The following is a 17547-nucleotide window of genomic DNA, read 5'->3' as shown; positions in this document are numbered from 1 at the left end:
CTTCGACCAGCCCAAGCCAGCATGGCCCAACGGTCAGGAACTATGGGATCTGGAGAGCACCAGAATGGAGAAGGCAAAAAGAGCTGGCCAGCTCACCCAGTATCTTGCACAACCATTGAAGTTAAACACTTTGTGGCTGCTCTTTAATTGAGCGCAACTTGCAATCCAAGTGCCACGCTTTTCATCCCTTCAACACGCACGTTGCCACTCTTCCAAATTAAGACCCCACCTTTCACGATAGCATCGGGTTCTCCTTGCAGTCTCCCGCCCTTCTTCTCCGTGATAAGGCTGTGCGTTTCTTCGGACACTGGCAAAGACCTGCGGGACGACAGAGCGGGTCAAGCAGGGCCGGGGAACCTCGCTGAGCAGCCCGAGGGCCGCATTCCCCTCTCAGCAAGCTTCTGGGGGCCACAGGCAGAAGTGGGTGGAGCAACAAATGCAAATGCTCAAACCTTCCCACGTAGGCTAGTTTCTATGCCCCTCTGAGTGCAAGGAAATATTCTAGTCAGGCAATATTCTGGGGCTGGTGAGGTCTGCGGTCTGGAGAGACAGGGTGTGGCTGCAAGGGGGAAGGCGCTGAGGGCCAAACAGAGAGCCTTGAAGGGCCACATTTGCTTTACCTCAGGGCTTTATGCACCTCTGAGGCATAGCTGTCAAGCTTTCCCTTTTCTCGCGAGGAAGCCTATTCAGCATAAGGGAATTTCCCTTTTAAAAAGGGAGAACTTGACAGCTATGCTCTGAGGTAAAGAGATAGAAGCATCAAGCTGAGGCCCTAGTGTGACCAGGGTGGATAAAAATACACACACACACACACACACACACACACACACACTGTATATGAATGATTTTTAAAATTTGAACTGGATTTTTTTAAATTTCAATTTGATTTTTTAAATAAAATGCTTTTGGAGGAAAAATCTTTCTAGTTTTCTATTTAAGTTACATTATAGTCCAAAGGCTCTATTATTTCCCATCAGGAAATAAGGATTTGTTTTAAGTTTTTCATGTGTGCTAAAACTCAGTCTGGTTTTTTTAATTGTTTAACCACATCAGTTAACAAACATGGATACATACGCTATGATGTCATTGTTTTAGTTAAATAAATTGTTTAACTTGTTATTCAGGAAATGATTATTTATCTCCTTCCAATAAAGTACAGCAGAAAAGTTGTCCGAATATAAACAGTTAACTTATTAAACCTCACAATAATTTCATAATCATCTGTCTATGTATTTCTAATTAGCATAACCAAATCAGTAATTTTTGATGTAACTGCAAAAACTACTCTGAAAATCTATTCTTCCAAAAATGAAACCTTCACCTGGTTGTAAATATTAAGATTATACCAGCAAGAATGAGTCTTTCTGTTAAAAAATATGATTTGAATCGTCTTAATGACTAGTGATTTAAATCATGATTTAAATCAATTTGATTTAAATCGAATCCACCCTGAGTGTGACCCAATCCCGGAGGCCTGGTCTCCAACTGATGGGTTGGGAGTCAAAAATGCATTTTAGCTGGAACCAAAATGGGTTCGCAACCTATATGGTCAAAAATTAAGACACAGCCCCAAAATTGCTACTGTCCAGCTAAAGGTGGGGCTCGGGGTTTGAAAACTGCGTGCTCCCAAGTTTCCTCGCCTCCCTCCCCACAGAACCCCAAACTGCGGCCTACGCATATTCTAGCACCCGTCCCCACTGCTTTTTCTCCTCCTCGGACGCAGCCCCACACCCACTTCCCTCCACGGCTGTGGGAAAGTGGGCTGCGAGCTCTTGCACTGTTAACCTCTGGCTAAAAATAAGCTGTTTATATAGAAAGGCTGCCAAGAATTTGGGAAACGAAGGAGCTCAGGAGAGGAGAGGATGCCGGCTGGGTTGTCCGAGGGAACAGCGTGTGCATTTGGGCATGGGTGTGTGTGTGTGTGTGTGTGTGTGTGTGTGTGTGTGTGTGTGTGCGGCAGCAAAAGAGGAAGGGAAGGGCTTGCCTCCCCCCTACCCCTAAATTCTGCAACCCTCTCTGTGAAGGGAGTCCAGCCCCACGTTTTATTTATTTATTTTATTTTTGCTTCTGACTTTCATTTTTGCATTGGACTCCCCCCTCCACAGTGACGTTAGGACTGCTCCAAAATGTGTGAAATAGTAAGCGATTTCCAGCTTCATCCAGCCACCGCCATCTCTGAATTTTGGCTCCGCCCACCCCAATTGCAAGTGCTACTTCCCATTTGTACCATGGGTCCGAGATATACAATATTCCCCTTCTTGGGGGTGATGACGCTAAACTCCATTTCAGCTGCTCAGAGGGGTACTATCCTTAGTTACTACGGAATGAGCACTTATAATCCACTTGGGGCTTAGGGGGAGGGCCCTCCATAACCAGAGGGAGTTAGACTGGGGTCCCCCCCCCACACCCCACAAGGGAGATGGAAACAGGCAAACCAAGACTCCCAGTTACGCCAAGACAAGGGCAGGCAAATAGCAGGCGTTGGACTAACTTTGAAGGCCAGTTTTAGGCTTCTGGCAAGAGCGACCCGCCCCTCCCATAGCAGATTGCAGAGTGGGAAAGAGAGAGGGGGGTGGAGGTGGGGCAGGGAGGGAGGGAGCCAAGGGTGGTCCCATCTATGTTTTGGTCTTAGCCATATCCACCGTTGGCTTTGGCCCCATCCAAGATCAGAACGTGGCACCCTGATAGCCTGCCAGGTGAGCTCAGGTAGAAAGAAAAGCTCCCCTAGCAGGACAAAGCTGAAGAAAATGTGGTGTGTGTGTGAAATGTAATTTTGATATTGGGTTATTGGATATGTAAACTAAATAAAGATTATTGAAAGAAAAAGAAAAAGACAAGAGGTGCTGCCAGCCAAGCCCACAGACTCTGACACGGAAGTATGTGATACCATGATAAGAGAAATCAACTCCTTTGTTGACCACTTTGCTCACCCTGGTAATGAGAATAGGTCCTGGGGCTCGAGTGCAGCACCTCCTGCTGTCCTTCGTCCAAACGCCTAGCTTGAGACTCGGGAATTTCAGGGTTGTGGGTTCGAGCCCCACATCAGGCAAAAAGATTCCTGCACTGCAGGGGGTCCCGACTCTACAATTGTGTGTGTGTGTGTGTGTATAAGTCCACTGCCACCTAGATGTTTTAAAGCCCCACCCCCACCCCAAGACATCACTCGCCCCTTTTCCTTTCTGCTTTCCCCAGGCGCTCAGCCACACCTATGTTCAGACGCTCGCTCTGCGGAGGACGAACCCCAGAGCTCTCAGCTTCGCACACGGCCCTCTGTCCCCCTCGGCCTTTTCCCAGGCCCTGTCTTGCAACAGAGGAAGATGCTGGAGTCCCTTTCCTCCAGGCGCCGTCGCTAAGCCTGACCCCAGCTGGGAACCATTAGCTTGCAAGCGGGGCGGGAGGAGTGCGGGTCACCAGACGGAATTCTTCCCACAATCGCTTCTCCTCTCTCTCTCTCAGTTGCTCTCTAGTTGAGAAAGAAGTGAGAAACCTTCCAAGAAAGAACAAAACAAGGCGCTCTTGGGACGCATTAATCTGAGGCCCAGGAGGAATGCCCCCCAAATCGGGGGTGAACTCTTAGGTTTTATCTGTCAGGAAATTGGTCTCTGTAGCTCAGCGTCATCTATGCAGCAATGCCTGACAATAAATCCTAATTATTGGGTTCTTTTGCCCTATCTTTTTGAGCCTGCCAAGCAGCCGTGTCATGATAATATTTTATTCTCTTGTTAATTATGCTGTTTTAAATCTGCATTGTATATGTGACTTCACTCAGCACTGCTTTCTTCTGAAATGTTTAAGATTTTTGGCTTTTTGGTAAACTTTGTGTTAATTATGTATTCTGTAGTCGACCTCCTTTGTAATGTTTTATTTTGAAATCTTTGAGATTTTATTTTGGTTTCCTGGTAATTGTGTTGCTTTGACTGTGTACTTTCTTCAGAAATGATTGGTTCTGGATTGTTTTATTGATGTTTAATATGCTGCAAACCGCTTTGAGATTTTTCTTAAAAATATAAAGCGGTATAAAAATGAAATAAATGAATAATAATAATAATAATAATAATAATAATATACAATGACTTGCAGCGGGTCTCCAGAGTTTCAGATGGAGTTTCTCTCCCTAGTCCTACTTGAAGATATGAATCTGGGATTTTTTATTTGCAAAGAAGGTGCCCTGCTACTGAGCTATGGCTCCTCTCTGCTCTAAAACAGAGAATCACAGAATTGCAGAGTTGGAAGGCACCCTGAGGATCATCTAGTCCAACCCCCCAACTGAGCTGGCCAGTTCTCATGTAAAATGGTAACAGAGTGCATCTGAACATGTACAAAGTATTCTCCCCACACAGCCGCCCCCAAATATCTGAGATCAGAGGGAATACTTTCAGGGGAGAGGGGGACAGGTTTTCTAGGCAATCTTAAGCCCTGGGACTTACTGTATTCTTTTTTAAAAATTAAAGACCTATCTGGGCAACTAGAATGATCTTTCCCCCACTCCCATTGCCTGCAATCTAAGTCAGTAGGAACCCCCAGTCATATGCTAATTTGAGACAGGACCAAGTCCCAGGACTGGTTTTTTTAAAAACATGCAACAAGAAAAGCACATCCAGTACGTGATCCGCCCTTAGCACGTAGCTACTGCTGCCAACCACTGCACATCCCAAATCAGAAGGTAGGACTTCGAAGCAAGGTGGCTTGTCACGTAGGCAGGCTTCAGCCGTAGAGATTTTAAAAAACCTGTATTCACTAATACCTTTCCAGTATTTTGCTTTTGGCCAAAGGTGGAGCCTGATGACAGCAACGGATAAGGGAATAAGTTGGCAACAAACAGAAGGGGCAGGCAGTCATTGGCCTTTGATGGGCAGGGGTTCTGGCTTAAGATTGGAGGCATGGGAGTGGGGAAAAGATCTAGTTGCCCAAATAGGTCTTTCTTTTTCTAAAAGAATAAGTGTCAGGGCCTAAACCAATCACATGAGTTGCAGGATCCTACAGGTTTCTGCTGACAGGACCCAGAATTCTGACATGAACAGCTACACCACCCCCAATAACACACTTGCCTATTCGAGTGCCAAACTGAATCAGAACTGTAGGGACCACGAGGGTCACCCGGTACAACCCCGTGCAAAGCAGGAATCTTTTGACCCACGTGGAGATCAAACCCGCGACCCTGAGATTCAGAGCCTTGTGCTCTACCGGCTGAGCTACCCCACGACCCTTCGCTGCTCACCTTTCGGAACCGCTGCTGATCCGACTGGGCTGAGTGGTGTTCACCTGCAAGGGAGCTCCCTGAAAAGCAAGGTGGGGAGGGAGACACTGATCAGGACACAGAAAACAAAGCTACGCTTTGCAGGTGATTTGGATACGGAGACATGTTAGAAGGCTTTTAAGACCGGGGGGGGGGTTCCCACGAGCCGGAACACCACCCTCTGCCGCACATTATTATATTGTGTGTGTGTGTTCTCACACAAAAGCAAGAGGCCAGTCCGAAGAGAGATTGGGGGAAAAAATGCCCAGTAATGATGGCCCTCCCATTTCCCCAACCGCACATGGAAGTGAATTATTAATCTGCAATTTTCCCAGGCTGCCTCGTCTGGGCTGCTGCCCCTCCCAGGCCACAGTCTGTCTGCCTAGCCACCTCACCCCCACACACACCGCCACCCCACCCCCACCCCCCACACACCGCAAGCTGCAGCAGCTGAACGGGTTCCTGTATCCTCAGCCGACCTTGGCGTTGGGCTCCGGGGCTGTGCAGAGTTGCACAAGCACATTGCTGAGTAAGATCCAGGCAAACAAAGTCCTATTGTAGCCAAGGCTTCCTTCCTCTGCAAAGGGGGACGGGAAAGCCAGGATAGCAGAAAAGTCCCCAGCAGAGAGGGCAAGAGAAAAATCTGGCCTCGTGCACCTTCTTCAAAGGGGCTCGGTGGTCTTAGCACGCACCAAAATCTGCAAGGAGATCCTTGGCACAGTTAAGGGGGACCGGGGAGAGGGGGGCAGTGTAGGACACACAACCAGGTCCAGTTTCGACATAGGCCCTGCACTCCTCCTGGCCCCCTCTCCCTGCCAGAGCAAAGGCCAGGTGGAAAAAACGGAAAGACTAAATATAAAGCCAGGGAGCTGCTGCAACAGGTAGCCTGTTATAGACAGGGCACCAACTGTCCTCTGGCATTAGAACACCTGTTATAAATCAGATCAAGTTGGCATGGGCTGCCACAATCCTGCAGGGGCAGGCAGGCTGGCAGCAGGCGCCAAGAGAATGTGCAAGGATTATTCTGGAGAAGTAGCAACGCTGGAAGTGGCGGGGAGACCCTCGTACACCTTCAACTGCTTACCAACCCAAATAAATAAATAAAAATAAATAGAACCCTTTTCCTCCTAGCTCAGTGAATTACCACCACCCGTATCATAAATGCTGCAGGGTTTTAGGATCAAAAACGCTGATTTAAAGTGACGAGCTGAGGAATGTACAAATTCAGGTATGCGCCAAAAGCCTAGGGTTTGCCATATTTCAGAAAGTAAAAACCAGGGCACCCTGAAAGTTGTGGAGCCCAAATAATGCTTACAAAAGGCTCCTATTGGTGCTAGTGGTGCCTTGCTTTACATCCATGCCATGCAATGACTACATACATCATGTGCTGCCATTGCTAGTGATTTCATCTGAAGTAGAGAAAGTGGCAGACGCTAATAATTGTGGGTAATATAGGAGAACTGGGAGATCAAAATGTTGACCCAAGGCTATGGAGAAGGGTAAAGACTAGGAGAGGGGCAAATGCCTTTATCATCATAAGGTGGAACTAGCAATAGAAAAGAAGAAGCAAATCCTGATTTATGACTCACTCAGCATGCATAAAATCAGCCTTTCCAACACATAGGCTGTGTTTAAAATGGATTAATCATTCAGAAAATTATCAGCAAAGCAGAACAAGCGTGATGTTCTGATGATGCTCGAAAATGCAAAACTTTGCTGGGTTTACTTTTGGTTCGGCAACATGCACCATCTTGCTCTCTTCATCTTAAAATCAGCAAGAGAGCAGCTTTCATAATTCAGATGTTACCATTTACAAGCATATTAAAATCCATGCACCAAACTACCCCTAGCTTCAACGTCGTCCCAACCTGCAGAGGAAGAGGAGCGTGGCTGAAAGACGGCAAAGAAACAGCGAGTATGTGTAGGCCAAGACAAAAAAGCAAAAGCTGTCTTGGTTTTATGGGCGCCATTGCAAGATGTCAGGCTGCATTGTATATTTAAAAAAATCACAGTATGCCTGCACTCTGGCACTGTTGCTCAGCACATATTTAACTGTACTATATTTATCTGCCCAGAGGGCAAGAGCTGGGCACACAGAGAGGAAGAAGGGGGCTTGCAACAAGAGAGGACCAGCAGAAGCGGCACTGCCTGGCAGCCATCCCACCACATCCCCCAACACTTATAAGACTGCTGTGGTTCCCTTTGCTCTCAACTATCCTCATGTTACCTGGGTGGGGTGGGGGGGAATGCCAGCTTCTGGAAGCCACGATTCCCCCAAAGCACCAAACCTCAAGTTTTGTAGCACCAATGGGGGCATCTTTGCCCCATGCAATTGCTGAAATGCCTTCTTCTGCACAACTATTCAAAGTGTTTATTCAAAGCCCTTGTTTTTGCATCTTTCCAGTGGATGCCCATGCAAAGAAAGGCTGGTAAATAAATGGCGCAGTCCCGTTCCAGAAACTGAGCTCCTTTGCGGAGTGTCCAAGTTGAGGGCAACCCAGAGCCTGCAGTTTTATCATGGCTGATCACCAGAAACGGCACACACAGAGTGCTTCCAGAACAATGCTTATTATATTATTATATTATATGGTACTAATTAGCTGTCATGTCCCAACTTCCCTCCAAAGAGCTCGACCCAATGTTAGAAACTCAGATATGTAAGCTAGGGCCCAAATTGCTCCTTAAACCAAGGTTAGTCACCAAAACGGAATGTCTAGTTGCCATTTTGAGGCAAGACGGCTCTAAAGTCTTATTTTTCATGCTCCAATATTATATTCACAATCTTTCAATTTGGCTGGGCTCTACACTTAACCGGCCCGGAACAGTCTACCAGAGAGAAGGTCGCCGCCCATGGGACAGAGGGATATCGATGAATGATAACCCAGCTTTTACTTTGGGTTTTAATAGGTTTAATAGGTTTTATTGGTAACCATATATGTAATGTATTTTTGTTAGTGTTTGTCCTTTTGATGCTATGGCCTGTCGGCTACGCAAATAAAGTTTGATTTGATTTGCTCCAATATTAGTATGTGTGCTTCCGAAGCAAGCACTAAAATCTTATTTTCCAACTGATAGACTTGACTGTGGTTCTCAGTTAAACATCTGGCTAGTTCAGATGACAACCGTGAGCTAGCTTAAGAACTTTGAGAACTTATCCAGGGACCTATTTGCACCTCTTTTTTTTCTTAGTGGTGACTGCTCCTACTCAGACTGCAAAGAAGAAGAAGAAGAAGAAGAAGAAGAAGAAGAAGAAGAAGAAGAAGAAGAAGAAGAAGAAGAAGAAGAAGAAGAAGAAGAAGAAGAAGAGGAGGAGGAGGAGGAAACCAATTTGGTTCCGGAAATTCATTCTGATTGTGCAGATAAAACATACACGGTAGAATTCTACAGGACATGGTACTATTGTGTGAAAACAGTCCAGATCCAATGATTCCCCAGATGGTGAAGATGTCAGGCACCATCCTAGAGCCCATGCATCTTGACTTGGCCAATGACTTAGCTAATTTCGAACATGGAAGATGATATCCGTGGCTCTTCTGCTTTCCATATTATCCCCAAAACAAGCCTGTGAGGTAGGTTGGGGTAAGTGGTGGTGAGCTTCATGGCTGAGTGGAAACATGGACCCTGGTCTCCAGGGTCTTAGTCCAACACTCCTCCATTGCATGATGAGCCCACCAGGAGTTGAGGCTGCTCTCCTAGAACCCTTCTCTGATGACTTCAGAGCAGGATTAAGCTACCAGAGCTGGAAACTGCAGGTTCAGAATCTTTGTGGGAGAAGGCCCTAATTGTCAGGAGTATGGGCAGGAGTCAGGCTCTGGGGCCTGTAGTGCTTTGCAGGACTGGGGCCTGCCTCAGCTTGTGCTGGAGAAGCAAGGAGTGGCCACACAGGTGAAGAACTCAGCTTGTGCTGGAGAGGCAAGGAGTGGTCACTCAGGTGTCGCCACTTGATGACTCACTGCACCTGGTGGCAAGAGCTGGGAGGGATAAAAGCTCAGCATTTCCCTTCAGCTCTTGGCCACAGCAACGCTATCCCTGCCTGGTTGTATCTGGCCTCTTGATCCTTGCTCCGTGGACCCTTGCCTTGCCGACGTCTTGATCCTTGCTCCGTGGACCCTTGCCTTGCCGACGTCTTGATCCTTGCTCCGTGGACCCTTGCCTTGCCGACGTCTTGATCCTTGCTCCGTGGACCCTTGCCTTGCCGACGTCTTGATCCTTGCTCCGTGGACCCTTGCCTTGCCGACGTCTTGATCCTTGCTCCGTGGACCCTTACCTTACCTACGTCTTGATCCTTGCTCCGTGGACCCTTGCCTTGCCGACGTCTTGATCCTTGCTCCGTGGACCCTTGCCTTGCCGACGTCTTGATCCTTGCTCCGTGGACCCTTGCCTTGCCGACGTCTTGATCCTTGCTCCGTGGACCCTTGCCTTGCCGACGTCTTGATCCTTGCTCCGTGGACCCTTGCCTTGCCGACGTCTTGATCCTTGCTCCGTGGACCCTTGCCTTGCCGACGTCTTGATCCTTGCTCCGTGGACCCTTGCCTTGCCGACGTCTTGATCCTTGCTCCGTGGACCCTTGCCTTGCTTCTTGTTCCTTGAGCCTTCGCCTTGCTCCTTGACCCTTGGACCTTCGCCTTGCTTCTTGTTCCTTGAGCCTTCGCCTTGCTCCTTGACCCTTGGACCTTCGCCTTGCCGACGCCTTGCTCCTTGACTCCCAGACCTTCGCCTCTGCCTTGCTCCTTGACCCTGCGACTGCCTGCTGCTGGACCCTCAGCCCTGCACCTGTTCCTGCTTCTACACCACCATCTTGCCTCTGGTCCTGACGCCCGCCAACCGGACCGTGACACTAATTTGCTTCCGGCAAGGAGAACCCTAGGCAGGACTCCTCAAGGTCTCCTCAAGGGGCGAGACTTCCAGCCGTCCATCAGGCAAGACCTTTCCGCGTGCCTTGCCCCACCCTCCAATCTCTGCTTCTCAATTTGTGTTGTATTATTTTATGCACTGTGACCTGCCGCTGTTTTTATTGATTATAGTTTAGAAATTATTTATGGTAATTGTTAAAAGTGGGTTTCTGTTTTAATTTTTATATGCTGATATTTAATATTCTATACTATTCTATGCAGGTGGCGCTGTGGGCTAAACCACAGAGCCTAGGTCTTGCTGATCAGAAGGTCAGCGGTTCGAATCCCTGCAACAGGGTGAGCTCCCGTTGCTCGGTCCCAGCTCCTGCCAACCTAGCAGTTCAAAAGCACGTCAAAGTGCATGTAGATAAATAGGTACCGCTACAGCAGGAAGGTAAATGGCATTTCCGTGTGCTGCTCTGGTTCGCCAGAAGTGGCTTGCTTAGTCATGCTGGCCACATGACCTGGAAGCTGTACGCCGGCTCCCTCGGCCAATAAAGCGAGATGAGCGCCGCAACCCCAGAGTTGGTCACGACTGGACCTAATGGTCAGGGGTCCCTTTACCTTTACCTTACTATTCTAACAGAACGTTGAATCTTACTTTATTTGATATAAGTTGCTTATTTTAAGGTTATGTTTCATTATCACATTTTTGTATTGGATTGGATTGTTATATGGTGTACATTCTTTGTTTCTTCAACTTGTAAACCGCCTTGGGTATTGTAAGATAGAAAGACGGTATACAAATTAAATGTGAAATGAAAAATGAAAATTAAACACCCTTCCCCGCTCTGACAGGTGTCCCCCTCCCTCTTCTCCAGGAGAAGTGAATGAGGCCATACTATAATGACTAGGCTCAGAAGGGCTTTTAAAAGTTTAATGGTTGTTTGTAGCAATTATCTCAAATTTGCATGGTAAGGAAAGGAAGGGCCCTCTTTGAGTCTGCAAGCCCTTGTCCTCACCGAAAAAGCACCTTTACCTGAAATATTTCAGATTAGCAGTCTGAACTGTGAGAGACTGGTGGGGGTGGGGGGGAGCAAAAAGAAGCCAGATACTGTTCTAGTTCTAGTTCAGGTGAACAGTGTAATACTTTAAAAATAAAGTGTTTTGAAATAGTAAACCAGGCATCCCTAAACTGCGGCCCTCCAGATGTTTTGGCCTACAACTCCCATGATCCCTAGCTAACGGGACCAGTGGTCGGGGAAGATGGGAATTGTAGTCTAAAACATCTGGAGGGCCGATGTTTGGGGATGCCTGTAGTAAACTCTATGTAAGAGTTTACCCATTGACTACAGCAGCTCTCCCACCTCCTTCGAAAGAGAGAACTCTACTCCCTTAAAAATAAAACTGTTTCAGTTTATGGAACTCTTCGGACGACAATCCACATAAATGAGCAAGTTGACAAATCATGGATTTTTCTCACTTGGGCAAAGTGGGGTCTGTGGGTGCAAACGTGGTTGTGTCTGATCACTTCTCACTACAATCTGATGGAGAAGAGAACTGAACACTTTCCCTCACCATTCTGAGGGCCCAAAATGAAGGAACTTGCATGGCTGAAAAATAAATTCTGCATTCCCCTTTCAGAAAGCCTTGGATCAAAACCGCATGGCAAAAGCACTGGACTTGGAGACAAGTTACTGAAAGAGGAAATGTGGTGTCCATTTCTGAGCCTTGCTGTTCATGAAATCAGACATATAAGCTCATTGGCAAATGACACCTTAAAATGTAGGTTACGGTCGCCACAACAGAACGTCTAGGCGCCATTCCGCCCCCCCCCTAATGAGATTACTTTTTCTTTTTCTTCAGTTCATTTCTAGACTGCTTTATATCTCAAAGAAGAAGAAGAAATCTCAAAGCGCTTTACAACACATTAAAACATCAAATTAAGAAATCCAGAATAAAACAAATTCACGCTTCAACGAAAATATTTCAGATCCTTCTCCAAGTGACATTTTGCTTTCCCCCATATTTGTTTGCCTACTTAATTCAGCTCATAGCACAGCAGAAGTGCTCTAGGAAGCCAGGGAGATGTAGTGGTTAGAGCAGGGATTCCCAAACTAAGGCCCGGGGGCCGGATGCGGCCCAATCGCCTTCTAAATCTGGCCCTCGGACGGTCCGGGAATCAACATGTTTTTCATGAGTAGAATTTTTTTTAAATTTAAAATGCATCTCTGGGTTATTTGTGGGGCCTGCCTGGTGTTTTTACATGAGTAGAATGTGTCCTTTTATTTAAAATGCATCTCTGGGTTATTTGTGGGGCATAGGAATTTGTTCATATTTTTTTTCAAAATATAGTCCAGCCCCCCACAAGGTCTGAGGGACAGTAGACCGGCCCCCTGCTGCAAAAGTTTGCTGACCCCTGGGTTGGAGTGTAAGACTAGGACCTGGCAGATCACGGTTCAAATCTGCACTCGGTCATGAAGCTGACTGGGTGACCTTGGGCCAGTCACAGCCTACCTCACAGGATCGTTGTAGGGATTAACTGAGGAGGGGGCGAACCATGTACTCCTTGGAGAAACAGCCAGGATATACTGTATATTCCTGCGTATATGACTACTTTTTAACCCAGGAAAATCTTCTCAACAGTATATCCCAAACTCTGTATGTATTTTAACTGGAAAAGTTGGGGGTTGGTGCTGACCTTTAAAGCCCTAAACGGCCTCGGTCCAGTATACCTGAAGGAGCGTCTCCTCCCCCATCGTTCTGCCCGGACAGTGAGGTCCAGCGCTGAGGGCCTTCTGGCGGTTCCCTCGCTACGAGAAGCTAGGTTACAGGGAACCAGGCAGAGGGCCTTCTCGGTAGTGGCACCCACCCTGTGGAATGCCCTCCCACCAGAGGTCAAAGAAAACAACAATTACCAGACCTTTAGAAGGCATCTTAAGGCAGCCCTGTTTAGGGAAGCTTTTAATGTTTGATGGATTCTGTATTTTAATGTTTTGTTGGAAGCCGCCCAGAGTGGCTGGGGGAACCCGGCCAGATGGGCAAGGGGGAAAATAATAGTGATCGCAATCGGACTCACGCCAGTCACAAAACGTGCCTGGCCACCTGGCTAATTTCAAATGCTAGGTGTGTGTGTGTGTGAGAGAGAGGAAGCTGTGGCCTTCCAGATATTGGCAAACTTCAACTCCCTTCTTCCCTGACCCTTGGCGACATTCCCAGGGACCATCCTAACCCCAGCCAGCCTAAGCTGGATAGCATCCTCCAAATCAGGCATCCCCAAACTCGGCCATCCAGATGCAGTTGGGGACTACAACTCTCATCATCCCTAGCAGCTAGCAGGACCAGTGGTCAGGGATGATGGGAAATGTAGTCCCAAAACATCTGGAGGGCCGAGTTTGGGGATGCCTGCTCCAAATCCTTAATTTCCCTGAGGGGTGAGGGCAAGCAGTGCCAGGCGTGTGTGACACTACGGCACGCCCAGTTAACACCTATCAAATGACCGGGTTCAGGATCTGGTCTCTCCAGCTAGTCAAGCTGCTTTTGTAGTGGTGAGGTGAGCTCACGCCCACCCCATCTCTGCTTTGGCAGACCTGTTGGGGAAAACAGGTTCCGGCAGCAGCATCTCACAAAGGCTATAGTTAAAAGACATGATGGAATAGCTTTAGCATTTCCCCTGTCCAAAAAAAAGAAGAAGCTAGAGCACTTGGAAATTACTTTGGGGGGGGGGGGCTGGAATAAATGAATCAGATAATCATAGAATTGTAGGGTTGGAAGGGACCCTGAGGATAAACAAATGGAACCAGGTTAGCTTTGCCATGGTTTAATGTAATTTTAATCTCTTTATTAAATGTATTTTAATGTATTTTGAATCTCTGTTGGAAGCCGCCCAGAGTGGTTGGGGAAACCCAGCCAGATGGGCGGGGTACAAATAAATTATTATCATTATTATTATTTAGTCCAAGTCCCTGCAATGCAAGAATATGCAGCTAACCTATACGGGGATCAAACCTGTAGCCTTGGCGTTATCAGCACCACGCTCTAACCAATTGAGCTATCCAGGCTGACAGAGAAGGATGGTTAAGACAGAGGTGCGCAAAATCAGGCATGGTATTGGGGGGGGGGGGATTTCCCTACTCGCTTCAATGCTAAAACTGAGGGTCACCCTATTAAATTGGTTGGCCAGCAGACTGGGGACAGACCAAAGAAAGTTACACAATGCATTGCTAGACCACAATTCCCATCATCCCTAAACATTGGCCACGTTGGCTAGTGCTGATGGGAGCTGGAGTTCCACAGCCATGACACAATGTATTGAACACAAGAGACAATGGCCATGGGCTTAAATGGCTCTAAAATGGGATTGGGACCTATCCTCTATAAATGGGCCTATTGATAGGTATTAGCCATGGTAATTAAACAGAAGCTCCAGGTATGGAGGTACTTTTCTTCTCAACATGGGCAGGGTGCAAGGAGAGGGCTGTGGGCTTCTCAGAACCATCTAATTCAGGCATCCCCAAACTTCGGCCCTCCAGATGTTTTGGACTACAATTCCCATCATCCCTGACCATTGGTCCTGTTAGCCAGGGATCATGGGAGTTGTAGGCCAAAACATCAGGAGGGCCGCAGTTTGGGGATGCCTGATCTAATTCATTGAGCCTGGGGGGGGGGGAGCGCCGTGGAGCTGTTGATGGACTCTGTCTCCCATCAGCTCCTGGTGATGGAAGATGGGAACTGTAGTCCAACAGCATCTAGAGGGCCACAGTGTCTACATTCTGCTTTAGCTGGACATAAATGCTTCCAATTTTACTGCTAAGCAGGATTAAAAAGGAGGTGCTCCGCAGCCATGGCAGAGCAAAGGAAGGGGAGGGAATCTGCTCAAAGCAGCATGCGTATACTTAGCGCTCAATAACTTGTCTCTGGGATTTGTGAAGCAACCTTTTCATGCCTTCAGCCAAATCCTCTGCCGCCCCAAATTTTGTTTCCTCTTGGGAGGGCAAAAGGGCCTACAAATGCAGCCAGAGGCAGCAATGTGTTGGCAAACCAAGGCTACAACTCGCTGCGCAGTCCAGCTTGGAGATCCCTTCCCCCTCCTCCAAACCCAGGGCTAGCGCTTCCTCTTCCGCGGACGTCTAATAACACCGCTGCGGAGATCTGGAGAACCCCCAAAACCTGTTTCCTTCCAGGCTGCAGTGAGGCATCGCCTCCAACGTGCCACATCCCGTTCCTCTTGATAGGACCTGCCTTTCTGACTGGAGAAGTTTCAGAGCAGAAAGGCGTGCGAGTGTGTGTGAGAGAGAAAGAGACTCCCAATTTTCCCAGCAGACCCAGCTTCGGGTTAAGCTAAACCTTTTCAAGTCCCTTGGCCAGCCAGACCACAATCCGCTTCTCTACAACCTTTTGCCTGCCCTGTACCACACTTCGTCCAAGGATCAAAGGGTGGTTTACGATGTAAAAATACATAAATGCATACCATCGTAACAAACAATAACCCCCACACACTGTTTAATAGGCCATAGGTTGCTTAATTTGCCAAAGGCCTGGGAGAAGAGGAAGGATTTTGGCCCGGTGCCTAATGATAGGTAACGAAGGCACCAGACGAGCCTCCCTGGGGAGAGCATTCCACAAGTGGGAAGCCATCACAGAAAAGACCCCGCTCTCATGTTGCTGCTCTCCAGATCCTCTTGCAGAGAAAGCACACAAGGGCAAAGGTATGCCTAGGACAGGTATCCAAAGTACTAGGTCAGAGAAAGGTAAATCTTTTATTAGAGGGAACAGGCTCGTTCTACCCTAGAGCAAACATCACCATTCCTGTAAAAACCAACTGGCACAAATCTACAGCTGATGTCAAGAAATTCATCCTTCGCAGCTGGCCTGGGTCCTATTCTGGAAGAGGTGATTGGGTGGGCAATAGGGCAATAGAGGGAGGAATTAGCTGTCTCCCTTTTGCTTCCCAGGGAAACAGAAGATGAATGGCTTCTTTCTGAACTCTGGTCATGTTGTGAAGGGCCCTGTGTCCCAGCCAGCCAAAAGGCAGCCCTGCTCTCTGTCAGTCTTGAAGCTGGCCAGGCTTCAGCTCTCCATGACATCCTTTTTTGCCCACAGTGAAAAGGAAATGGGCTGCGAGCAAGAGGTGCCCGGGCAGCCAAGACAACAGCTCATTCTGCATAATTCATGGCCGTAGAATTACATAAGGATTATGAATATGAGGAGACGACACCCGCTCCCCAACGCACGTTGCCAGCAAATCACTCCTGCGACTTAGTTGATGCTACCTATCCGGAGAAAGCTCACCCTCCCCCGAAATTGGGAGGGTGAGGTGTGCTGCCTTGGGGGTGGCTCCCAAACTGCTTACACAGGATGGAGACAATCATGCTGATGGGGCCGGGAGTGCTATCCTGCAGGTTAGATCGTCCCCAAAGAGCATATACGGTATCCTAGGTGCAAAAGCGCCTGGAGAAGTTTATGCACTGATTTCTCCCGCGCCAGCCCTCCTTGGATCCACCTTCATTTGCTCCTTTGCAAATAAAGAACGCAGGTCCAGGGCTGTATGAGCCAAGGCTCTGTAAAGCCTCCGAACACGTTTCAAGCGAATTCCTTTACACTGAGTAAAGCGAGCAATCCCGACGCACAGGACAGAGCTTCCAAAGGCGAACCCGCAGTTAACCTGCGCGAACTTTCGTCCCACGCGCGTTCAGAAGACTTTGTCCTCCTGGTCTTTCCGTCCCCCCGGTATCGGAGGCGCGGGGACGAGTTAAGGCACGCGGACTCCTCTAGGGTCGCAAAAGCGCAAGATTTTTTTTGTTTTGTTTTTAAAGTGAGATCTGCCGGCAAGCTCTGCAGAAGCTGCAGCCCCCCCCCCCCCGCTGGGAATAGGGCGCAGCAAGTAACTCCAGGAGCTGCCAAACTCACCTCGTCGCCTTTGCTGCGCAATTCGAAGGACTCCTCGGCTTCGTCGTCGTCCGCCCCCCCTTTGCCTGCCTCGCCATAGTCGCGCCGGAGCAAAGTGAAGCCTTGCCTGCAGCACAGCAACCACCACAAGCCGCCGGGGAACGGCATCCGGCGCCTGAGCTCGCCGCGGGAGCCTCGATCCGCGCACGCAAGGCGAGCCAAGGAAAGGACGGTGCGCCCAGGGCGCGTTTGGAGATGCCAGAGGGGGACCCTCCCGGCACGCAGCTCCCCGGCTGTCTGGCGCGCTAGCTCAGCCCGGCTCTCGCCCCGCCCCGGCTCTCCCCGCCCCCGCGCCCGAGCGGGCGAGGAGGAGGAGGAGCGCGTCCCGGCCCAGCCCCGCCGGTTGCCCCGGGAGGAGCCGCCCTTTCCGGGGGGCCGGCAGCCGGATGCGTCACGCGGGCCGGCTGGGCGAGGGAGACAGGCCCGGGGCGTGCTCGGCTTCCCGCTGCCCCGAAGGCAAGGTGGGCGGGCTCCGGTCCGGTGCCAAAACTCAAGGATCGGAGCCGGGTGGAGCGCCGGGAAAGGGCTGCG

At 48.9% G+C, this 17547-nt stretch overlaps 1 protein-coding gene across 3 annotated transcripts in view; it reads right to left on the bottom strand.

The window, feature by feature from the left end:
- PLEKHH3 (pleckstrin homology, MyTH4 and FERM domain containing H3) overlaps window positions 1–17294 on the bottom strand; it is a 35577-nt gene extending 18283 nt beyond the window's left edge. For 2 of the 3 annotated variants that reach the window (XM_035134409.2, XM_035134410.2), the window contains exons 1-3: window positions 16978–17293; window positions 5219–5277; window positions 230–318 (exon numbers count right to left, since the gene is read on the bottom strand). In XM_035134409.2, coding sequence (XP_034990300.1) covers window positions 230–318; window positions 5219–5277; window positions 16978–17124 — 295 coding nt within the window. In that variant the 5' untranslated portion in view covers window positions 17125–17293. Of the gene's footprint in view, window positions 1–229; window positions 319–5218; window positions 5278–16977 lie in introns of all 3 variants that reach the window. The other variant, XM_060282285.1, reaches the window with a different exon arrangement.
- Between the last annotated feature and the right edge of the window lie 253 nt (window positions 17295–17547).

Source organism: Zootoca vivipara, chromosome 13, assembly GCF_963506605.1.
Source record: "Zootoca vivipara chromosome 13, rZooViv1.1, whole genome shotgun sequence".
In the NCBI taxonomy this organism is placed as follows: Eukaryota; Metazoa; Chordata; class Lepidosauria; order Squamata; family Lacertidae; genus Zootoca; species Zootoca vivipara.
Note: the sequence above shows the minus strand (reverse complement) of the source record. Positions and strands in the feature narration are given on the sequence as shown.